This window comes from Squalius cephalus (genome assembly GCF_949319135.1).
Source record: "Squalius cephalus genome assembly, chromosome: 14".
Classification (NCBI taxonomy): domain Eukaryota; kingdom Metazoa; phylum Chordata; class Actinopteri; order Cypriniformes; family Leuciscidae; genus Squalius; species Squalius cephalus.
The window spans coordinates 2,002,679-2,028,662 of record NC_137135.1 but is presented as its reverse complement, the minus strand read 5'-3'; the positions used below and the strand labels follow the sequence as shown (position 1 = coordinate 2,028,662).

Genomic DNA, 25,984 nt, shown 5'->3' with positions numbered 1-25,984 from the left:
AGAGTCAAGAGTAAGATAAGAGTCAAATACACCACTGGAGACTTCTTGATCCTTGACCTTGTGCATGCTGAGGAAATCCCAGTTTTTTGAAAGTTATACATATTAAGTACCAGAGTCAGTGGAAATTGTGCGGAAGACTCTACAAAACTTGTTGCTTCTCTGAGCATCTGCATGCCTACGGTGTCCAATCAATAACTCAGTGGGTGGCCATTACACCTGGGGAGGAAACTGACTTCCCTTAACGAGTACACAGATCAAGAGGACAACCTGTTCATCACACTGCTTCATCGGCCTGTGAGACATACTAAGTTATTTGCAACTTCAAATTGATTTAAATTTAGGCTAATGATTTGTTTGATTGCAGTGATGAACAGAATCTTGGTGTTAGTGATGCAATATGCCTGTCGAGCTTTAATTTGTGATTAACAAATACCACTAAAACTACACCATGAGATTTTGCCAAAGCTCTCCTGAAAGGCAATATCATTAATTTAGCTCTGATTGCTGCAATGGATCAACAGAATACAAATTTATCACAAGATTTGTCACTCCCTGGAATGTAGCTCATCCAATCACAATGCAAGGTCTAATTGGTAAATTCATAACAATGCTTTTGTCATGGTTTGGGGTTGAGGAGATGAGGCTAGGACTCAGACACAGAAGAATAAGGCTTTTATTAATCAAAAAATAAAACAAAAACAAACAAAAACTACACCAAGGGGGGTGACTTGACTTGACTTGAGAAAGAACACACAAGGATAAACATAAATGACAACGAACCAGCACAGGATGGTTCTTGTTCTTGTTCTTGTTCTTGTTCTTCAATGGTGATTAACTCCTAAGGAGCATTATCGCCACCTACTGTGCTGGATCAGCACAGGATTGGAAACACAAGGAGAATAAATAGGGAGCAAACAAGGCAGGTAACGAGTGAGGACAGGTAGGGCAAATGAAACAATAATCAGGTAACAAAGTGGGCGGGGTTAGACAATCACAGGAGAGCACATGGCACAAGGAAACACATGACAAACCATGTGCTAACAAGCCGTGTTCACACAAAACATGACAACATGAAAGCATACAGCTAATGAAAAACACAAGCTGTGTGCTACACAGCACAAGACAAAACATGACATGAAAGCACGCGGCCGATGAAAACATGAACTGCATGCTACACAGGACACAAAAACACACGCAGACGGAAGAGCGTACGGCTCGAGTGAACTCGAAACCGCACGCTCACGTGACAAGACAGAGCGCACGAAAACATCCCGCGCTCACAACAGAAAACAAACACAAGGAGCATGGCTGTCTGAATCCCGACACAGAACCGAAAGCAAACTAGACCGACGTGCCGGGATCCAAACACCATGTCCCGCACATGTAACAAGGCACTTAGACAAGTGAGAGCACGGCTCGAGCACGCTCGCAACCGTGCACTTAGACAAAGAGGAGACAAGACCAGGAGTGTCAGGGCTCTGTCACAAAACCAAGAAATGAACCAAACCTAAGTGACAGAACCCTGACAGCTTGCTATTTATGATTTATTAAACCCCTTCTTTATTAAAAGCTTTCTCATTTGCTAATCTTAAGGACCAACTAATGGAAAAACTTTCACTGCAAGTAGATGAGTCTACTGTCAGCAAGCAATATTGTTTGTTCATTTTATATGTCCGCTTTGTATATTCCGAGACACTGAGAGAGGATTTGCGGTATAAGTATGTTCAAACTAGGGCGACGGCTGATGATCTCTTTAAGATTCTTGAAGGTTATCTCATAGAACATGATCTGAAATGGGAAAACTGTTTAGGCGTTTTGCTCCGATGGTGCTCAGACCATTCCAGGAAGAAGAAAAGGACTGCAGGCACTTATTAAGAGGTCGCTCCAAAAGCGCAATGGACACACTGTGTTATTCACAGTGAGGCGCTCGCATCAAAGCAGCTCAGCCCCGAAATAAACGAGGTCTTTGATTTCTTCAAAACCCGACCCCTTGAAAGCGCAAATGTTCTCTGCACTTTGTGAGGAGATGGGAGCTGATCAAAAAGCTGTGTTATTTCACAGCGAGGCAAGCTGGCTGTCCTGAGGCAAAGTGTTGTCGCGAGTTTTTGAGCTTAGAGCGGAGATTCAGGCCTTTTTGGAAGAGGAATGCATGTATGATGCTTCAGGCAAGTTCAGTGATGAACAATATCTGATGAAACTGGCCTATCTTAGCAATGTATTTGGAAAACTGAACGAATTAAATCTTCAACTTCAAGGCAGAGACAAGCACCAACCTCACATAGCAGACAAGATCACTGCATTCACCCGAAAGCTCGAGGTATGGGGCAGGCTCCTTGATCAAGGAAATACTGATGCCTTTGAGAATCTGAAATTGCTGAAACCAGAACTTCTGGAGCCACCACAGTGATCCATGCATCAAACAGCACATATCTACATTGAAAGAATTGTTTCAAAAATACTTTCCAAACAACAGTGTCCAGTATGACTGGATTATAGATCCATTCAATACAGCAGGTTGGTTTATTATCTATGACTTTTTTGTGTTATAGTCATATATTGTACATTTATCTATAATGTATGCTATTTAAACAGATTGTTGTCAAACTTATTCATATTTAATCTGCAGCACCTGCAGATTTCAGCTCTGCAGAAGAGGACCAATTCATTGAGATGACGAGCGACTCCACTCTTAGGCTGAGGTTTCCAGTTTAGACACTGAGTGAATTCAGGCTTGGAGTGGAGTGTCCACTCATTGGGCAGAGAAGTCTGACCATTCTTCTTCACTTTGCTACATCTTATCTCTGTGAGATGGGATTTTCATATGTTGCTTCACTGAAAACAAAATACAGATTTCATCTTAACATTGATCATGACCTGAGAGTGGCAGTATCAAGCCAACAACCTCCTTTTGAAAAGATGTGTACTACAAAACAGACTCATTGCAGCCACTAAAATCGTAGATAAGATTATTCATTTTTTTGTCAATTTTGTTTGTTCTGTTTGCATGCAGATTGCAAAGTAACTAGTCCACACTTTTATTTTCTCCGTTTATGAATTTAATGTTATCAGAGGTAAAATGAAAACACAATTGCATTATTATTATTTACTTTTGAACAAAGTCTTTATTTTTTCTATTTCAAAGTTTTTAATGCTGTTATATGATGTTATGTTTGATGTTAATAAAATCTATTTTAACAGTTAAACTTTAAGCCTAGATTATTACCATTTTGTTTGTTTGGGGACACCGGGGGAATGGCTGCTGTGGTGTGTTAGTGTGGTGAGGATGGGCAGAGACTTGCTCTTTTCAGACGGTGTAGAAAGTGGAGGCTCTGTTGGGCCTTCTTGTACAGTGAGGTAGTGTTGGTGGCCCAGGTGAGATCCTCTGTGATGTGCACCTGCTGACTCTCTCCACAGTCGAGCTGCTGATAGTCAGTGGGAGGTGGTCAAGAGAGTTTCACCTGAAGTCCATCACAACCTCCTTTGTCTTCCGCACATTGAGGGAAAGGTTGTTTGTAACACACAATTTGGCCAGTTGTGCCACTTCCTCTCTGTATAGCATTTCATCACTGCTGCTGATGAGGTTTTTTTTTATGAAACTTACCCACAGTCAGTCGTGTCGTCTGCAAACCTGAACCTGGCAATGCAGTCGTGGGTCAGCAGCGTAAAAAGCAGCGGGCTGAGCACATGGGGCACCTGTACTCAGTGTGGTAGTGCTCAAGGTGTTGTGGCCAACACGGACTGACTTTAAAGGGGACATATCATGCTAAATGCACTTTTTTAGCCCTTAAATGCATTTTGTTGTATATTTGGAGTGTTTAGAAGTACAGAAAAGATTAAATTATTCTCTTCAGGTGCTTCGTTGATATCTTTATATTCTGTTTTGGCCTTATTTTTCAACCTGTTCAGATTTTTCTGTTATCTATGACGTTTTTTGAACTAATACATCACAGTATTTGCAGCGGAACTGCCAAATAAGGACATTGACTTCCAGCCCAACACTTCGAGCAATCCGCCATTATTATTTCTCGCCTCAATTTTGTAGTCCAAGCTAAAGGATGCAGAAGTTACGAGAGGGTAAGTTAAAATGTTCGGTTGTTGGATGTAGTAACCCACACGCTTCATTACCCCGTCTAATGTAGATGAACTGCCGCGCTTGTGACAGGGCGCATGTTTAACTGAAAGAACGAGCAGAGAGAGAGAGACACGGTCTCGCACGCACTCTCTCTCTTCGGAGCCAGGCGAAAGTGTAAACAAGACTTCACCGTCTCCAAACTAGACGCTGTCTTGCTCTCTCTCCCTCGCACATATTAATCAAAATAAATCGACACGGTGGTAAAAGGTCGGAAGACCAAAGTTTCATGTGTAAATACAGTAACACACCATTGCGATACATCCATATGAAGACGTTGTTCTGCAGGTTCGTCGTCTTCATTTTCATCTCGCTCCGGCTCCGACTCTGGCTCGAACATGTAAGGCTGGCTGGACAAGTCTTCCGTTGTTGACATTTTGTTAATAACGTGTGAATAAAAAGTTTATGTGCCGCTAGATAATCCTATCTCTGCTATCAGACTACAAAAATGGCAGAACGGGGTGGAGTTGAACCTCTGCAACCTGGAGAGGGGGCGGGGTATGAAGTGTCTCAATTGTATTTAAAGAGGCCGCACTAAAACGAGTTGCTCTCAGACGCACATCAGAAAAGGGGTAAAAAAGGGGCCCGTGGAGCTATAATAATGAGGAATTCAGACCCAAGCATTGCAGTTCCGCTTTATATAGACCACAAATGTATGATTTATATGTAAAAAGGAACAATTTAAAAGCATGATATGTCTCCTTTAAGTCCAGGGTCCATTTAGAGAGGGAATGGTTAAGGCGTAGCAAGTTTAGCTTGTTAATGAACTGTTGTGGGATTATTGTGTTGAATGCTGCGCTGAAGTCAATGAACAGCATTCTATCGAGTTTTTGTGCTCGAGGTTGGTGAGAGCCTGGTGGAGGGTGTAGGGTATTGCACCGTCCATAGAGCGGTTTTGACAGTATGTAAACTAGAGTGAGTCAAATGTTTTTGGGAGACTGGATTTTCTGTGGTGCATGACTAACCTCTCAAAGAACTTCATCATGATTGGGGTCAGTGCTTTGGGATGGTAGTCATTCAGACAGGACATGGGGGACGTCTTTGGTACAGGTATGGTGGTGGTGGACTTGAGACGTGGGGACGACTGCCTGGCTTGTAATATTTGCCAAAATAAATTGATTTCAAGGGTCATTTTTACCTATATAAGGGCATTTTTTTTCTAGACTTATTAGATGTATGCATCACCTTTTATGTCAAATTCTAACATTCAAATTCAATTAGAAAAATTCAAATGCTAATCAAAGGCAAGGCAAGTGGCATCTGATGTGGCACTAATATATTTTACACTGCATTAACAATTACATAAATAATGCTATGATTTTTTTTTATTCAATATTTAAATATGAAAAGATTTCTAATTTTAACTTTTTAATCATTTAAAGGTGGCGGCAAGTCATTGTCTTAATGAGTGAGTCATTCATTCAACCGATTTGTTCAAACAGCTCATTAATTCAGGAACCAATCAACTAACCATCCATATCGAATAGGTCATTAAATCGTTAAATAAACTGATTCTCATTCAAAACGCGGATTCGAATCACATTAGCAATCGCCTCGGTTAAAAACACCTCACCAATTTGTTCAAAGGAGCCGATTCATTGGAAACACCGAATGTTCCTCGCAAACACACAACAGTTCTGCTATGGATTCGTTTGGAACTACTGTCGTTGCCGAAATAGCAACAACTTGTGTCTAGAAATGTGTCTAAAATATAAGTTACTTAATATTAACTTCTTGTTTATTCAATGTTTGTATAAAATCAAGATCACGTTTGCAATCATGCTCATATTATTGAAAACAGTTCTCTTGCTCTTGTGATATTGCTCTATTATATCCTTTGTTATAATATAAAAAACAAGATCTTATACTGTACTTTTTTGTAATCATATCTTAAATTTGAGGGCATTTGTATAATTTTTGAGACAATCCGGCATTGATTTTGAACCCGGCAAAACAGTAACAAAAGAAATCACGTTAGAAGATGTTGAGTGAATTTTAAGCAGTAAGTTCTACATCAAATCACATGTTAACACATAAATGATGTTAACAAATAGATCAGACAATGCACCAGCAATTTAGTGATGTCCTCACAGTTGTGGTCTTGAGATATAATCCAGAGTCCTCTTAGTCTGAAACCGAGACAAGCCCGAGACTTTTAAAAACTGATCTTAACACCGGTCTCAAGTACTAGTGTACAATGCTGTGATAGCTTCCAGTCAATATGTCTGTTGTCATAAGGTCTAAATCTAATGTTTTTTTTTTTTAATGAATGCCTTAAAACAACAGTAAAGCAAAGCAAAAACAACACATCTCAGGAGAATGCTGTTTTTTCACCAGACCAGGCAAGACTGAGAGAGAAATAGCAGAAGTAGAGTATAGACGCTGTTCACTCCCCCACAGGAAACTACACACTCACTCACACACACACACACAGAAAAAAACTGTCAGTGTGAGCCACACAGAAACAGAAAGTACAACAGTCGGGATAATACAATACTCTATATATTTAAATACAGGGGGGAAACTGTTTCAAAGCTGATGTTTCTTCATTCCTGAGAAGCTGGAGTGACGAGGATTGTCATTGGTGAGAAGCTGGAGTGGTGAAGACATTGAGAAACAGGGAGTTGGTCTGCTGAAACGGTGTCTACTTTGAGTTGAGATCACGTTGTTCAGAGAGAACATTCAAGTTCACTTAACAAAGGTAAGGTACTCTTCTTTTAAACTCTTCTTTACTGGGTGTAGATCATCATCAGCCCGTTATTACATCCATAAGACTGATCTCCATCCTACATCTTTCACACACACTCACTCGCTCTCTTTGAGGACAAAACTCTAGAAGCCAAGTTAAATAATATTACTACGACCACTACTGCTAATGATAATATACATCTACAAAAACATTAGTTTGAATAATATTTTTCAGTTGATTTAGCCAAATGTGTCACAACAGTGGCTAATACAGAAATGAACTCAAATCTCAAATGAGTTCTGATGATATTCTGGGAATCCGCTTCGATTGTTCACCTGAAACATACTAGATTTATTCTGTCCATTACTTTACAATGAACAGAGTCCAGGAAATGTATATTTTAGTAACAGTTCAACTGTGAATTTGCTCTTTCTCAGTGTAACCTTTACCCTGTTAACCTTTATGCCCTATCACATGGACAGCTATTTCAACACACTCTTCACAACAATATTATTTTAATCCATTTTGTACCATTCCAACTATATCCAAAACTTAGGTTTCATTTTCCAAAATGTCTAAGCATATTCATCATACATCTCATATCAGCATATTTAGATTTTATAGATCCAGCTGGTTTGGGTGTGTGTGTTTGTAGGATTTCAACAGTTTTTAACATTGTTATGCCATCTGAGAGAGTAACATCAATAATCAAGGTAACACTGTACAATAAGGTTCATTAGTTAACATTACTGGATTAACTAACATGAACTAACCATGTGCAATACATTTGTTACAATATTTATTAATCTTTGTTAATGTTAGTTAATAAAAACACAGCTGCTCATTGTTTGTTCATGTTAGTTCACAGTGCATTAACTAATGTTAACAAGATTTTAATCAAGTATTAGTAAATGTTGAAATTAACATTAACAAAGCTTAATAAATGCTGTATAAGTGCAGTTCATTATTAGTTCATGCTAACTAATATAGTTAACTAATGTTAACCTTATTGTAAAGTGTTATCATAATCAATAGCAGAAATGGTGAATGGTGTGTTTAATGGAATATGCAGTGAAGTGGGATGTTTCTGTGAAGCATGCTTAGTGATCTAGTGGAGTGATGTAGTGCACACGTACGAGTGTGGAAAGTCCCATAGAGAGATAAATGACGGTCTCATTCACACACCACCCACAAGCCAGCACACACAGATCTCATGGAGGAAAAAGGCTTTCTTAGTTAGCATACTGAATAATTTCTGACCAAAAAGAACTAAACAAAAGGAGCGTTTGCCCTCGGGGTGTTGTGCGAGTCTGCGAGCGTGCAGTGATCAGATGCAGAGATTTGCCTAATATTGAAATATGAAAAACAACACTATCTGAAAGCACACATACCTCTATAAACCCTTTGAAGCAGGCGGTGAGGGATGCAAATGAGTGTACGTGACACACAGTTGTTCATGAATTTGAAAATGTTGCAAATGTATCTAACCATCCACAACTTTTATCTGCATACTTCACAATGAATGTGCAATGACTTGTACAAATGGATCCATGTTTGTAAACAAATTATTTATTTCGTTTTAGTGTATCATAATTTGTGTAAGCAACAAGTAAGATGTGCATTAGTGGATCAGGTGACGTGTGCGTTCTTTAATGTCTTTTATAAATTTCATCCGGTTTGATTCATTTTTGCCATTTCAAACCCACACACGTACAGCTATGAGTGAATAAGCCCCAGTCCTTCATCTGCACATCTCTCTGAAGCATTCAGCGATCTGCATCACTACACACAAACTAATGTGACCAACACCCAGCGAGCTAAAAGTCGTCTATTAGACGTTGAATAGACGTAAATCTTCAATGTCTAAATGGGGTCCACTGAAGGTTGAAGATGAAAACTGAACAGACGTCAAATTTGCCCAACTTTTCAACGCTGAAAACAGGTCGATCTTCAACGTTTACTCAGTGCCTATTGAAATCAATCAAGTCACAACACATTAACATGCCAAATAACATTTTAGATTAACATTTGAATGAAACAAAGCTTTAAAGAGTTTAACCAACACAAAGATATTCACATTCCAAAATCAATCACAAACTACAGTAGAAAAGGTTGAACTATTTTAAAACAACTACTGACGACCAATTTAAGTCAACACAAAACACATATACAAGAACAAGATTAACATTTGAAAGTTCACTAAGTAAAGCTTTAAATAACTTTGATCAGAAAATTTACAATTAATTTTCACATGCAATTCTAAATGCCTTTGATTCCACTATAGTGTCTGCAGAATTCAGGATTACACACATGTGCAGCGTTTTGTACAAACAGAGGCATAAAGATTTTATAAATGATTTGAGTTGTTTTGGTGGTTTGCCTTTTGTCCTGTGGCCGTATTACAGAAGTACTTTAACTCTACATCTGTCTTATCTGACATTCAGTTCAGATTTATTCATATTTTATCAAACCTGCATCATAATATAAGACACAGAACAGAGGGTTACTGTTTGCCAAAAGCGTTCAGTAACCCAGAGCTCTTTTATCAGTGCTTCATTCATTTGGCTTCTTCATATTTCTGTAATAATTAGTGGTTCAGCTGAAACTCAGGATTTTACACAAATGATGATAATTTATTATTTTTAAAATGTGTGAAGATGTGTTTTTACTCTAAATAAAACAATGCTGGGTCAAATATGGACAAACCAGACCGTTGGATTAACTTTTTAATTAAAAAATGGGTAACACTTTAGAATACTGTTCCTTCATTAATGAATAATTACACAGGAACAAACGAGTAACGAATTATTAACATTCTAGTAACTGCTATTAACTAACAAGAAACTCTGATTAACAAATTAGTAAGTAATAGTGCTCAGATGAATGTAGTAGTTCATTATTAGCTAATCAATAACTACTATTTTTTTCATACCTTCCAGAGAACTACTATGTACAGGTTCATAATTAACATGAATAATGCATAATTTATAATAAAAGGTAATGGTAGCCCACTAGTAATGACTCAAGTATTACTACATCATTCTAAAGGAACTACTAATTATTTGGATCAGTATTTTAAAGTGAAAAACATGATAACTACCTAATATTGACTGAAGTCATTGTAAGCTTTTGAGATTTTTGTAAGATTTTGAATAGCAATTCCTTTTGATGGATTTGATAACACTTTAGTAATTACTAGTGTGTTCCCATGATCTTCACTTTAGAATACTGATCCAAATAATTAGTAGTTCCTTTAGAAAGATGTAGTAACACTTGATTCATTACTAATGGGCTACCATTACCTTATATTACACATTGTGCATTACAAATATTAATTATTAACCTGTATATAGTAGTTCTTATAGTCTTCAGTGAGGTATGAAAAATAGTAGTTATTGATTAGCTAATAGTGAACTACCACATCCGACTGAGCGCTATGACTTACTAATTTGTTAATCAGAGTTTCTTGTTAGTTAATAGTAGTTACTAGAGTGTTACTAATGCATTACTCATTTGTTCCTGTGTAGTTATTCATTAATGAAGGAACAGTATTCTAAAGTGTTACCAAAAAATGTAACCCAATGGTTGGGTTTGTCCATATTTTACCCAAATTTGGGTTGAAACAACCCAGCATCAAAACTTGGATTGGAGAATAATATTTATATATATATTTTTTTTTTAGTTTATATCATTGATTTAACAGGGACGATGCTCAACATATGCTGTGATAGCTCATAGCTAGATAGCTCACTGGGCAGGATGATGTTACATAACTTACATAAAATTACAGCACTCCATTACGATCCAGAAAAAACAAGAAAATAATAATAATATCATAAAAAATATAATAAATTACAAATTATGTTTTATGATCTTTTAAAGTTCGGGAGGAGCACGTTCAGATAATTAAAGGGGTGGTTGATTATGATTTGACTTTTCTAACTTTAGTTAGTGTGTAATGTTGCTGTTTGAGCATAAACAACATCTGCAAAGTTACAACACTCAAAGTTCAAAGCAAAGGGAGAGATTTGCTTTTACAGAAATCGCTTTTTAAGGACTACAACAAACGGCTGGTAGAGACTACACCACATTCCTCCCGGGTTAGTGACATCACCAAGCCTAAAATTTACATAAACCCCGCCCCCGGGGAACACGCAGTCCGGGTTGAGAAGAGGAAGAGTTGTTGTAGTCGAGTACAATTGTGAGTCAGCTCGAACTGTAGCATCCGTCTTTCCACATGCAATTGAAAGTCACTCTGTGAGCATCTCACAACAGTTCCTATACGAGCCATTTATAGATTATCATGAGAGAATATGCTAATTGAAGATAGTTAACTCCACATCAGCAACATAAATTTATAAACTAACCATTCAGAGACGTTCTGTTGCTTCTACGTGTTGTCACTTCTTCTTGAGTCTCTCCATCTTTGTCTGACTCCGTTTAAACATAAAAGACAGAACAGTTTCTGTCATTTTAGTGTGTGTCTGCGTGAGGTAATCGCAGCTGCTAACACACACAAGCTCTTGAAACCCCGCCCTCTGCAGCAGCTCATTTGCATTTAAAGGGCCAGACACAAAACGGTGCGTTTTTGCTAACCCTCAAAAAGTGACAACTTTAACATGCTATATAAAAATATCTGTGGGGTATTTTGAGCTAAAACTTCACACACACACTCTGGGGACATCAGAGACTTATTTACATCTTGTGAAAAGGGCATTATACCACCCCTTTAACACAAGTGGAGAGCACTCAGCAATCAATGGTAAGAGGTATATATACATTCAGCAGTCTCATCTCAATTCATTGACAGTTTAGCAGCATCCCTCCACCAGCCCTTCTCCACACCTCTAATCCTAACCACTTACATATAGGGGGCGAACTCCAAGCTCGGACCCCTCAGACAGCACGCCTTCACGCCATTAAACTTTAGCCCCTCAAATTGTATGTAAGTGTGAACTCGTGAATATCACAATATCAAATCACACAAATTAATGATCACGTGATTGATTTTTCTTAAGCCATAATTTAAGTGCAGTTTTAAAAATACTAAATGCTGTAGACTTTCTAATATGAGTAGGCACTGAATTCCATCTTTCTGCTGCTATAAATGGGAAAGCTGATTGTCCAAAGACAAGTTCTCTTAAATGAACAGTCGCCTCTAACGGATGCCCTGGTTTCCAAAGAACTGTCCTCACAGAAAGTCACACATTGTTTAAGAGGTGGTGGCACAAGATCATGGATTCATTTATACATCAAACACATATCTGCAAAAAAATAAATAAACTGTCAACAATTTATATTTTTTGATAATAATTGTAATAATGCAATGATGAAAGCTCCTTGTTTTTTATATTTAGAATTTGCACAGCTTAGTTCATGTGAAAATCAAAAATCAATGTGTGCATAAAGAGTTTAATTGCTGCCAAACTGATGCCTAATAAAAACATGATGCCTTACACCTCTAGAAACCTTTTTTTATGTTTCTTAAAATTTAAGTTTGCATCTATAATCAAACCCAAGTATTTAAAATCCTCAACAATATTTATTGCTTCTCCTTTAAATAAAAATGTCTGGTTGATAATGTCTCATCAGTTCTTTTAATAGAAAAATACATTCCCACAGTTTTATTAATATTAAGAGTAAGACAAGAGTGAGTTAACCAGACACGAGTGAGTTAACCAGTCTAAGCATTAAGTTTGATAGTAGCTTGTTCTTTTGTTTTTCCATAGATAACCGTATCATCTGTGAACATCTGAAACTGGACCTCTGGAGTCTGGACATACCATAGGTAGATCTTTAATATATAAACTAAATAAAGATTGGTCCAAGAATCAATCCCTGTGGGACTCCAGTAGAGCAATCAAGAAAGGATGAGCATAAATCATTAATTATTGTGCTTTGTTCCCTTATATTCATCCCTTAGATAAATCCCTTAGATTTAGAAATGATTCCATCCATGGTATTGTATTAATAGAAAAAAATTTACTTTGAGAATTTATATAAAAGTACATTATGGCTGACAGTACCAAACGCTTTCTTAAAATCAAGCAAGACATCACCAACAACACCTCCTCTATCAAGATTGGATTTAATTTGTTCAACAAAGTAACAGTTTGCTGTCTCTGTAGTATAATGTACCCTAAATCCAAACTGAATAGTGTAACGGAGAGGCAGGGACAAAGTGGAGAGAGAATCCACATGCAAGCACTACTTTAATAACAATATAAACAGGTAATCCAGGGCAAACAAAGAAACTCAGGACAGGAAAATTATACACCAAACAACGACTGACAAACCACAAGAGAAACACAGGGGCAATTTATACACAGGCTAACAAGGTGACAAGGGGGTGTGGTTGATTGTCATGGGAACACAAGATGGTAACCAAGGGAACTAACAAGACACACCTGGAGACTAATCAACATGAACAACTACAAAACTTGGCACAAGACAGGAAATAACACAAGAATAATGATGATGTATGTGGGATGATAGAGTAAGGTTCAACAAGGAAATATAGATAGATAGTCAATGGTCCATTTGTGAGAAGGAAGAGGAAACAGTTTTAAACAGTTTTGAAAGAGTTATCACCCAAGGTTAATTTGCCATCCAGCACAGTAGGTGGCGATAATGCTCCTTAGGAGTTAATCGCCATTAAACAAGAAGAAGAAGAAGAAATAACACAAGTTCTCACATAAGACAGGAAAACACAGGCTGAGATTATGACACATAGATGTAGTGGAAAATAACCAAGATTTAAAAACTGTAACTGATTACAAATTACTTTTTCAATTACCTTGGAAACCACTGGAAGAATACTAATAAGTCTATAATTGGTTACATTAGTAGAATCACCAGTCTTAAATATAGGTGCTATTACTGCTGACTTCCAGGCACTTGGGAAATAACACTGGTTTATTGACAAATTAGATGAGTAATTGGTGTGCTAAGAACATTTGTGTACTTTTTAACAAATACAGAATCACAATCAGAAACATCTTTAGCTCTAGAACTCTTAACCTGACCCAAATATTTGATTATATTACTCGGATTCTTCAGAAATATTAAGAGCAGACTTGTAATTTAATGATACAGTATTATTATTTCTTGCTCTAAACCCTTGTGCTAAATCTTGAACTGTACCTATATATAAAATAAATAAATAAATAAATAAATACACTAGCAATTTAATGGTTATCTTGAATTAAATGTCCCTGAACTTGTAATTCAATATCTTTATCTCCTTTGTTACTATTTTTCTTTCGTACTCTATTGATATTCTCCCAGACTGGTCTACTATTCCCCCTCGTTTATAAGGTTGATGAAGAAATTAGACTTTGCTTTTCTCAATTCCTTTACAACTTTATTACATAAACACTGAAATGTCCTTCTGTCATATGCTAACCCGGATTTGAGCGCTATTTTCAAGGCATGGTCCCTCTGTTTCATTAACTTCCATTGCTGTTTATTTAACCAAGGTCAGTTCTGTTTCTTTCTAGAGAATGTAACATTTTTACTGAATTCGCCTTTAACCTTATTAATTGTGTCCATTAGACACTCAGAATATTTTGTGTTCTCTCACAAAACCTGTTGTGAGCTCGGACAGACACGCCCTGTTTAATGTCCCGCTGGCAGTGTTTCAGACAGTATGTTAATGGAGTGTTTCATAGTGTTTGAACTTGGATTCAAATATAAAGAAATGCAGTCAGTGCTTAACTCAAGGAGTTCAGTAAAGTTGGCAATATATATTCACAGATTCGAACTTCCCGGATCAATAACTCGTGAGCTAAACATTGTTAAAACACAAATGACACCAATTTACAATCATAGTCAGGTGGTCAGGAGGGACCTTCTGTCCCAGGCAGAACTGTGGACGCAGTGGGTTTGGCCTCTGAGGGAGTCCAACTCATAGATGCCGGTCTCTCAACTGAGGCTGTGGAGACCATTCTTCACTCCAGAGCTCCATCCACGAGGAAACTGTATGCCTTAAAGTGGAGAGTGTTCACTTCTCGGTGCAGTGGTCGTCAGCTGGACCCAGTTAACTGCCCTGTTGGCAGTGACGGTCCTGCAAGAGCGATTTGCTGCAGGGTTATCACCGTCCACTTTAAAGGTCTACATGGCGGCCATAGCTGCTTACCACGTTCCTTTGGGTGGAATGTCTTTAGGGAGAAAGCCCTTTATAACGTTTCCTCTGTGGCACTTTGAGGCTAAGGCCTGCAGTACACACTAGGGTACCGGCATGGGATCTGGCCATGGTGCTCCAAGGTTTATCCCTGGCTCCCTTTGAGCCTATTGAGGAGGTTCCAGTCAAGTTTCTGACTTTCAAGACATTGTTCCTCCTAGCTATTATTTCTCTTAAAAGGATAGGAGATTGACAAGCTTTGTCGGTTTCCCCTTAGTGCTTGGATTTTGCACTGGGCCTGGTAAAGGCATTCCTTCACCCTAGACCGGGGTACATTCCTAAAGTTTCCAATAATGTGGCCAGTTCTGTTGTACTGCAGGCCTTCTGTACTCTTCCATTCCAGGATGCCAACCAGGAAAGAGATAATCTGCTTTGTCCAGTTAGGATACCTACGACCACAGAGCTGCCCGCTGGCAAAGATCAGAGCGACTGTTTGTGTGTTTAGGACCTACAAATAAAGGGTCCTCAGCATCTAAGCAGAGAATGAGCAAATGGATATTCGAGGCTATCTCTCTAGCCTACGAATCGGCCGGACTGCCTACCCCTTTGGCAGTACGGCCCATTCGACTAGGAGTATGGCTAGTCCTTAGTGTCAGGAGTTTCACTTCAAGAAGTTTGTGATACGACGGGCTGGTCCTCACCGCACACATCCATGAGGTTTTACAGCCTAGACTTGGGCTCCACAGCTGAGGCTCAGGTGCTCTCGTCTTAGTGCTTTCTGGATTCACACTAGACGCAATCACGCAGAGCATTCCCACAGAGTCAATCGACCCAGTGTCTTGTTCCCTCTTCAGGGAACCGAGGTTACAGTCGTAATCGAGGCGTTTTTCTATCGCTCATGTCAAGTCAATGATTACAAGTTAACTTTCAAGATTGTAGTTTGTGAATGGCTGGTTATTGCCCTAGAGTTAACTTCACCTCAGAGGGATCAATCAAAAATAAATGCTTTTTCATTTTGGTTGGAGTTTGGAGTTCCTGAGGTTACTGGTTAGAATGCAATAAAATAATGTTCTTTTAAAATGACACAAGATTCTAGTTGACTAATTCTTTTAAAGCTCCTTGAAGAGGAGAGACTGATGATTGAAGAGGATGATTTTTGTCAAAGAGGTGTGATTCGAAAGTCGTAGGTTCCTGACTGCTGCTTTATATGATAAAGGAACATTAAAGGCTCGGTGCTGAAGCTAGCTGAAAACATGTAAACCAAAAAAAGCCATGCAGGAGCTTGTACTTAAATTGAAAAGAATTGTGCCACACACCAGTAATTATAACTAAACTAAAAGCCATGGAATAAAAGTCTAAAATTCCAAATGAATCAAATGGGATGGACTCAGAAAAGCCGTCAATGAACACACACATATTACCTGATGCATAAATGCACGTCTTATTGCATGCACAAATTATAAAACATTAACACTAAAGAAAACGTTTTGTATGTTTCCATTTGTACAAATCTCTTCACATTGATTTAATTCTGAATTTTCTTAGACAGAAGAATTTCAGAATTTTTAGCAGAATTTGGCTGTGGACAGTAGGATACATTTGCAACATTAGTGAAGTTCATGGATAACTGCATGTGCATGTATTTGTTAATAATTTTGAGACTAACTTCATCCCATAGTTTTCCTTTTAATGTTAGACTATAGGAATGATTATTGTATCTAACTTGAGCCGTCTGCTGTCTTTCAGAACTGGACAACTCTCGAGTGTGTTGCATGTGGAAGTAACCATGTCAGAAGACTATTTCTGGGATGTATTAAATAAGCTCCTTTTGATAAGGTATTTGAGAGTTTACTGGATGCTGTTTCGGACTATTGGATGCTGAAAGTTGTCTAACAACGTGTGCCTTCCCAAAACTACAGTGCCATGCCAAGCTGAACTCGATAAAAGATTGCAGATAAATGAGAGGAAAAGATGAGTGTCGACACATTCACTTGCACTACCGCAAACCAAACTGCGAACAACACAACACACATACAAGATTATCAGCATCACATTTATGCAATCTTCTACACAGTGATACTTGTTCCTGGACTGATTGGCAATGTTCTTGCACTCTGGGTGTTTTATGCCTACATAAAGGAGACAAAGAAGGCTGTGATATTCATGATCAACCTGGCCGTCGCTGATCTGCTGCAGGTGTTATCTCTACCTCTGCGCGTTTACTACTATTTGAACAATTCATGGCCTTTTGGTCATTTTGCTTGCATGGTCTGCTTCTATGTGAAGTACGTCAACATGTATGCCAGCATCTACTTCCTGGCCTGCATCAGTTTGAGACGCTGTCGCCTCATCATCCAGCCGCTGCGATACGACGGCACGAAGAGACGCCGGGACCGCAGCTGGTGTTTAGTCGGCTGGCTCATGGTGTGTTTCGGGTGTCTGCCGTTCCCTCTTCTACGAAGAAACCATGAGAATGTGTATTGCTGCTTCTCTGAGCTACCCATGATGCAACTCAGCAAAGAACTAGGAGTTTCCCTTTTAACCTTTGCAGAACTCATGGGTTTTCTCCTCCCGCTGGCTATAGTGATCATCTGCACGTGGCTGACCGCTGCGAGTCTGCGAGAGAAAACCTGCGTCCTGCAGGACACTGGGGAAAAGCACAAGGCCTTCAAGATGGTGTTGAGTTGTGCTGGTGTGTTCCTGATCTGTTTTGTGCCCTATCACATAACTTTCCCTTTGGACTTTTTTACCAAATCCAACGGTAGCGTTAGTGATGAATTTAAGGTGGCAGTCCTCCATGTTCATCCGGTCACCTTGTGTTTAGCGAGTCTGAACTGCTGTCTGGACCCAGTGATGTACTACTTCACCACCGATGAGTTCAAGCGCCGTCTGTCCAGGCCGGAGTTACAAGACAGCTTGCAGTTACACATCAGAGGGTCTTGCTCCACAAATCGTGATGTCTGAGGTCTCCACCAGAGACGGCACAGGGACATCGCTGTTACATAAAGAAAAACACTTTCTGTATGTACAATTGATGAACTCCAAACAATCTTGTTGAAAAATGTGAATGTTCGAACTGCAGAATATTTATGAAACTAAGCTGTGATTTTTATTGACATGAGCCATTTCACAAATAAATCTTGTTCTGCTCTTGAAGTTCAGGGAATGGGGAAAAAATGCAATAAAACTGTAACATTTGACATAAAATATATTATTTTGATATATTTTAAAATGTATGCTATTCCTATGATGACAAGCTGATTTGGTGTAAGTGGCTCAAGTAACATTTCTTATGATCAGAGTGCATCATATTTTTGTAGAAACTGATAAAAACATTTTAGGATTCTTTGAAAAATAGAGTGTTTAAAAGAACAGAATTTATTTGAAATGCATTTTGTGTGTGTGTAACATTGTAAAAGTTAGGGTTAGGCTTTACTATTACATTTGATCCCTTTAATGCATTCTTGCTGAATAAAAGTATAACTTTCAAATATATTTATACTGAGAGTCTAGTAGTACATAATCGATGATAAAATCGAGTCGATGATAAAAAATAAAAATAAAAACATTTCATAAATTGTTTGTTTACGAGGGTAGGCATAAACAATACATACAATAGGTTCTACACTACCTATCAAGTCAATCCCTGAATATTGATTTAATTTCAAATCATTTTAACTAACAAGTTCATGTTGATTAAAATTAATTTAGAATATAGACAAACATCATATTATTGTAATTGTCTAGATTGGCAATTTGTTTAATTAATATTTGTTTAATCTGCCCTATATCAAACCATTCCTTTTAAAGAACATGAATCTATCAATTTGCCACTTTAAAGTGACATCAAAAACCAACAAAAACTGACTTTAAACGTCACAATCAGCTGATGGTCATTATTTATTAGAACGAAAACTACATTATGTTTCTCTGATCAGCAGTTTGAATCAGTGCTGTCTGTCACTACACTGTAAAAAAAAAAAAAAAAAAAAAAAAAAAAAAAGATTTTTTCATGATTTATCACAACTTTTCCGTTTTTTGTCAGCTTATGTTCAAAAAAATTTGTTCAGATTACAATATTTGGAGTTTAAACTAATCACTTTCTTTGTATCAACTAAATATTTTAGTTTAAATGAACTAAGGCAACCAGGTTAGGCTACTACATTTTCAAATGAAAATAACATTTTCTAAAGTGTGTCTTCACTTGAGGAAAACAGTAGTGTGATGAGGGGTGAACGCAGCAAAACCTTTACAGTGGATGGGAAACTGTCTTGTATTACATTATGTAAATTGCAATTATAATAAAAGAACTGCAGATGCTGATCTCATAACAATCTATCGATAAACACACACCTTGCCTTCTGATGACGTAAAGGACGGGGATAAGCCAAAACCTGCTGCTCTTTTCATATGAGGTGTAAAGAGGACGAGGTGATCACGGATTCCTGTACAGATTACGAGCTAATCTAAATGTTTTGGCGGGCTGAGTAGAAGAAGGGCCTTGTGATGCCCCTGGTACTGGCAACATGTGACAAGTGCCGGTTTTGTGTGTGTCCCTTTAAATGCAAATGAGCTTTAGCTCCGCCTCCGTTCAGAAGAGGGCGGAGTCTTTACACGAGCTTCAGAAACTCCGGCAATAACAGAACAGGCCAATCTCCCTCATCCAGAATCCCAGTATAACCAGTAGCGAGTGCAGCCTTACGGAGAGATTCAGGAAGAGTTTCTGAATGTTAGTGGAGACATTTCTGTAGTTGTTGTGGAGTTACACTGATCATCTCATCATCATGTTTAACTTCTCCACAAGTGTCCACAGTTCCTGAGGTCTTTATAAGACAGCGGTGACATGTTCTGGTCAATAGTGTTCAGTGCTCGTCTGTGCTCAACCACAGAACAGCTTCAGGCTCTGCTGGATCTTCATCAGTGCGTGAGAACCTGTCTCTCCATAAATTGATATGCTCAGTGTAGTCAGCTTTAACAAATGACTCTTATGATATGATATGATCTGGTTCTTTGGGAGTCAAAAACACACAGGACAACCTCTGTAACCCAAGCAGACTCTTTTCTCTGGAAACTCTAATCCCGTCGGGATAAGATATGTCTGGGATTCTGTGTTGTTTGACCGTCCGCTCCACTTTCATCATGGATAAAGGCCTTTTTGCCATCCAATGAAAAATACAATGAAATCAATAAGAAGAGCGGGATCACAGAAACTAATAGCAGAGTTCGGTTAGAATCTAATGTGAAAGAACTAGACTGAATTTATGCTGGCTTGTTTTAAAGCCAATTTATGGTTTTGTTCAAAAATGTAAAATAGTTTGAGGTCAGAATATAAACTCAAACATTGTTTGCAAAACTGATCTATGTGCTTTGATGTTTTTCTATTTCTTTCTAATGTTAGCAAGTTCAATAGATTTTGTTGCTAAAGAACTTGCACTAATATTCAAGTAGCCGACAGTATGTAATATTAATAAAACATCTTGTCTTTTCTGTGCTCAGAGACATTCAGAATATGCTGATGGTTTTGATATACGGTGTCTTCACTTGATGCATTTGGACATTGGACTTGGACATTTTGACACAATTATTTTGAATTCTTTTGAAACAGTAAAGATGATTACTTTGTGGTAATACAAATGTTTTACATATTAATAAACACAAATGTACGGAGCCCAGGAAGTCACCAGTAGGAGAAAAGAAACAAGACCCACTATAGATCACTATAGAAATGTTATATAGGCAAAAAATTATTTATTAAAAATTATGCTGTTATTACTTAAATATTGGGGAATGTAAATCTCTTTCATACATGTTGTTTTCATAAGCTCTACATGTGTTTACACTATTTATTTATTACAAATTCTCTGTTATTATTATTTATTTAATTTAGAAACCATATACATGTTTACCTTTGACTACCGTGATCTTACGAATAGTTGAACATAATAATCGTTCATATGAATTTTAATTGAAGTAAATGCTATTTTGATGAAATATAAATATCAATGTCTTGCATGAATTAGGTGTTCTTTACCAATGTTGTTAATGGGATAGATCATCATTTACTCTCCCTAATGTCATTCCACACATGTGTGTCTTTCTCTCCTCTGTGAAACACAAAAGAGGATTTTTTGAATGTTGGTAACTAAACCAATTTTGTTAATCCTTGACTTTTAAAAACAAAAAACATGGACATTTCTCAATCTCACACACACACACACACACACACACACACACACACACACACAAAATATCCTCAGTCATGGTATAATACCTACCTGTCTAAGTCTTGCACCGTCTCTGGGCAGAGACTATTATTGATAGAGAATGTGATTAATCTAGAGCGGATTGTGGACAAGAAGGGGTTACAGCGCAATCAAATGAGGAAGAGGAGAAAACAAAGAGAGAATCATGACGCAGACAAAGAGGACACTGAGGACGAGCACGATCATGTAAATGTATACATGAATATAGATATAGCTAGCATTATATTTATTAAAGGAGTCATAACCTAGTATTACCTTGTATACCTACTGCTGTATTATAGTCTTTCAGGCCCTTCTAAAAAAGAAAAGTGGAAAAAAAATAAACACAGAGCTCCTCAGACCCTTATTTCTGAAGGCATTATTGTCTCGCGAGATCTGATGCGATATTTTGGCTGTCGTGGACGGTCATTTTAATAATGCAAATGAGGGGCGCGTTGATTGGTGGCAGGAAGGAGGGGGGTTGACACCGCAGGTGACGCTTTAGCATATCATTACAAAATGACATCATGGCGCAAGTTGTGAATGAACCCGACCTGGCCGCGACCGGCTTCCCGGCCAGTGTATAAGCGTTAGGCAATCAATATACAACAGTAGCCGAATTCATGATGATCTCAGTCATTTGTTTTTTGCAATGTAACGTTAGCAGCCATTCCCCATGTTTACCTCGAAGCTAATACTCCCGCCAGTGTTGTGCCTGAACGCGTTCATTGAACAATAGTTCATATTTTGGGCGAACGTGAACTGAACGTACCGCATTACTGCCTGATGAACGTTACTGTGAACTCGTTCATTCTGGTGTCTGAACGCCATGCTCTCTCAGTTTAACTTCGTTCAGTAGGATGCCAGATTTCTATAAAGCCTTCCAGGCGAAAACACACCTAAAACACACCGTAAACCGGCCTTAATATGTAGCGGAAAAACACCCAATCTGGCAACACCAGCCACCAGTGTCCACTGACTCTCTTGTTCGATCTCGTTCATCAAAATGAACAAATCTTTTTTTGAGTCATTTCGTTCATTTAAGGGGCTTTAAATTAGGGCTGGGCAAAAAATCGATTTAATCGATTTATCGATTTTGTAGTGTAAAACGATTTTTATTTTGCAAACTCGAGTTTTTTGCCACAATAGTTTTTTCGGACTTTTCCGCGTTTCGTCCTTGTGCGTTACCATAGCGCGATATGAGCCAGCCCCCGCCCCGCGTAACCATAGATACTAAAAGAAGCGCGTAACACAGTCAAAACAACATGGCAGCGTGTAGTACTAGCAGAGAACTACTTCCAAAGAAAGGCACAGGTAATTCCGTCATTTGGAACTGGTTTGGTTTTGATGCAGCAGACAAAACACAGACGAAGCCTTGCTGCAAAATATGTTTCAAGGCTGTTGCTACTGGAAGCAGCAGTACAACAAATCTTTTCCAGCACCTGAGGAATAAACATCGTGAAGAATGGGAGAAGTGCAGCCGGCTCCGTAGCGAAAACGGCTCCTCTAGCACACCTGCTAAAAAGCAAACTACACTTCCTGAGAGCTTTACAAACTGTGTGCCTTATGATAAGAACGGAGCGCGATGGAAAGCGATTACAGAGGCGATCACGTTTTATATTGCCACAGACATGCTGCCAATTTATTCTGTCGAAAAGCGAGGCTTTAATCACATGCTGAAAGTATTAAATGCGAGGTACGTTGTCCTCAGTCGCAAGTATTTCGCCGATGTAGCGCTGCCTCACCTGTACAATACAACTCGGGAAAAGATCCGCAGTGAGCTGGAGGAGATGCAGTTTTACTCAGCCACAACGGACCTGTGGTCCAGCCGGACGATGCAGCCATATCTGAGTCTGACGGTTCACTACATCAACACTAGTTGGACTCTGCGCAGCATCTGCCTTCAGACAGCGTATTTCCCCGACAACCACACTGGTGACATAATTGCCCATGGCTTAAAAGACGCTCTCAGCTCCTGGGGACTTTCGGAGGAACGACTCGTCTGCATGACAACTGATAGTGGCACCAACATCATAAAAGCCCTTAAAGACAACAACTGGCCCAGCTTGCAGTGTTTTGGCCACAGACTCCACAACGCTATAGGTAAGAGTTGGTGTAAGAATAAATAGGTGCACATACTTGCACATTGTAAAGTACTGTTTGCTCATAATTGAATAGCCAGAACATGGTATATATTTCAACTGGTTTACACACATAGACTGGGTTACATAAATAAACCTGACTTTTCCTTAACCCTTTTATGGTGTTCGGGTCTGTTGGACATGTTTTCATTTTTTATCAAAAGAAAAATGATCCAATTAATTATTTTTTCAAACTGAGACTTATTGGCCTTGGCTCATTTTCTGTGAGGAATATATATCAGAACACATTTTCAATGAAAACACACTGTACACCCCCCCTACACATTTATATTACACACAGGATGTTCGGGTCCACTGGACCCGGGGATAATAAAGGTGTGGAAATTATAGGTCCTGTGTACCTTTACTCTGTCCTCCTCCTGTCAGGGCCTGCTGTTATTGTGTGTGTGTATGTTCTTGTATATGGTTTATGAGGACACAAATGTGTATAATGACATGGGTATTACAACGTAAACATTGTTTATGACGACATCTGTGTCCTCATACTAAAACATACTAAATGGTGATTTTTGAAATTCAAAAAATGCCAAAAGTTTTCTGTGATTGGAAGGTTTAGTGGTAGGGTTAGTGTAGGGGGATATATTATACAGTTTGTACATTAGAAAAACCATTATGTCTATGGAGAGTGACCGTACACCACATATCCAAGTGAGTGTGTGTGTGTGTGTGGGTGGGTGTGTGTTTTGTGTGTGTCTGTGTGTGTCTGTGTGTTGTGGGTGTGTGTGTCTGTGTGTGTGTGTGTGTGTGTGTGTGTGTGTGTGTGTGTTGTGGGTGTTGTGGGTGTGTATGTGTGTATGTGTGTGCATGAGTGTGTGTGTGTGTGCGTGTGAGAGAGAGATTGTGTGTAAGTGTGAAAGAGTGCAAGAGTGAGTTTTGTGCTTCTACTCCTGCCATTCCCACACAAGGTTGCAATTCTTAAATGTGATCTAACAAAGGTAAAGAGAAAATATTGACCATATATGCTGTTTATATTGCTTGTAATTGGGATGAAGTAAACATCTGTTGAGTATTTTAACATAACATTTTTGATTGTGTTGAATTAAAAACCCAAAAATGCGGCGGGTCCACCAGACCCACGAACACTGGCTGTGTAACAAAAATATGAACACCACACAAGGGTTAATCTACATTCATTATACATTATGTATTAAACTGTGTTACAGCTATTAAAATTGTGATAAAAGTACAAAACAATTTTGAAAACTCACGTAATCAAATATATAGTTTGGAGTGACAAAAAATATACTAAATATCTTTTCACATTTATTACAGAGAATGGTGTAAAGGATCCAAGGATCGATCGGGCCATAGGGGTCTGCAAAAAAGCTGTATCAGCCTTCTCCTACAGCTGGGAAAAAAGGCGAGACATGACAGAGTTGCAGGCTGAGCTTGGACTTCCCCAGCATCTTTTGATCTCAGAATCCCCAACACGTTGGGGGTCTCGTCAAAAGATGATTGAGCGCTTTCTTGAGCAAGAGAAGGCAATAACTCGTGTCCTGGGTGCGGACAAGAAAACGTGTCATCTTGTTCCCACGTGGCAAGATTTGGAAGTATTAGAAGCCACCAACAAAGCAGTGAAACCTCTCCAGGACTTCACTGATGCACTGTCAGGGGAATCATATGTCCGTGTGTCATGCATCAAACCAGTGCTGCATTTGTTTAAAACAAGTCTCCTCCTGCCAGAGGAGGAAGATTTGGAGCTAACAAAAACAATCAAAGCTAACATCATGCGTTACCTCGAAAGTAAATACTGTGATTTGGAGAAAGAGGAACTTTTGGACATGGCCACACTTTTAGACCCGAGGTTCCGTACAACCTACATTGATGCTAGCAAACTGGAAGTTGTCAAAAATTGAGCGGTGTCTGAGAACTCTGCTCTCTGCAACTCTACCACAGAGGAAGCTGGTCCCTCAGCTGTTCAAGAGAACACCCCACCAAAAAAGAAAATGACTCTGGGTGCCTTCTTTAAAAACAGTGCACCATCCACCACGCCACACCCACAATCTGAGAAAACAAAAACTGAGACTGAGCTTGCAACGTATTTCCTTATTCCAGACATAGAGCCAGACACAGATCCTCTTGAATGGTGGAAGCTGCATCAGCCCAACTTTCCAAGGCTAAGCTTACTGGCTAAAAGATATCTTTCTATTCCAGCCACTAGTGCCCCCTCAGAGAGGGTATTTAGTGTGGGTGGGGGAATAGTTACCTGCAACCGGGCCTGCCTTAAGCCAGAGGTTGTGGACAGGCTCATCTTTCTTGCAAAAAATGTTTAGAATGAGCATGCACAATGTTTCAGAAATCTAACAAGCACGTGTTTTGTTGTTATAGATAAAAGTTTACATTTGTTCACTCTTTGAGCAGGCTATATGTCAAGTCAAGTCAAGTCAAGTTTATTTATATAGCGCTTTTCACAACATAGGTTGTATCAAAGCAGCTTCACAGTAATAAATTAAAACAATACATCAATGTTTGTTTCTAGTGGAACGTCCACGTTTGGTAATGCTGATCAATGGTATCGTTGATTGATTAATTCAATTAAATATCCCCAAATATCCCCAACTGAGCAAACCAAAGGCAACAGTGGCAAGGAACCGAAAAACTCCATCAGGTGACCTAATGGAGAAAAAAAAAACCTTGGGA

At 38.7% G+C, this 25,984-nt stretch overlaps 2 protein-coding genes across 5 annotated transcripts; both read left to right on the top strand.

Moving 5' to 3' along the window:
* Positions 1-6,524: 6,524 nt before the first annotated feature.
* gpr174 (G protein-coupled receptor 174) lies at positions 6,525-19,668 on the top strand. 4 transcript variants are annotated; one of them, XM_079892698.1, is made up of 4 exons: positions 6,556-6,830; positions 12,548-12,606; positions 16,687-16,776; positions 16,860-18,907. In XM_079892698.1, exon 4 carries the CDS (start codon positions 16,912-16,914, stop codon positions 17,902-17,904), a length of 993 nt encoding a protein of 330 aa, XP_079748824.1. In that variant the 5' UTR covers positions 6,556-6,830; positions 12,548-12,606; positions 16,687-16,776; positions 16,860-16,911; the 3' UTR covers positions 17,905-18,907. The 4 variants fall into 4 exon arrangements, with proteins under 4 accessions (XP_079748823.1, XP_079748822.1, XP_079748824.1 ...); XM_079892697.1 differs by having other exon boundaries at positions 6,525-6,830; positions 16,687-18,907; XM_079892699.1 differs by lacking the exon at positions 12,548-12,606 and having other exon boundaries at positions 6,558-6,830.
* Positions 19,669-22,447: 2,779 nt separating this feature from the next.
* LOC307170903 (E3 SUMO-protein ligase ZBED1-like) lies at positions 22,448-25,200 on the top strand (the record flags this gene model as incomplete). The annotated part of the gene is made up of 2 exons (XM_079892212.1): positions 22,448-23,285; positions 24,617-25,200. The coding sequence occupies 2 exons, from the start codon at positions 22,448-22,450 to the stop codon at positions 25,198-25,200; spliced, it is 1,422 nt and encodes a 473-aa protein (XP_079748338.1).
* Between the last annotated feature and the right edge of the window lie 784 nt (positions 25,201-25,984).

Bases quoted from the DNA above. Each gene is read 5' to 3' on its own strand.
- gpr174 (XM_079892696.1), top strand. From the start codon at position 16,912: ATGAGTGTCGACACATTCACTTGCACTACCGCAAACCAAACTGCGAAC.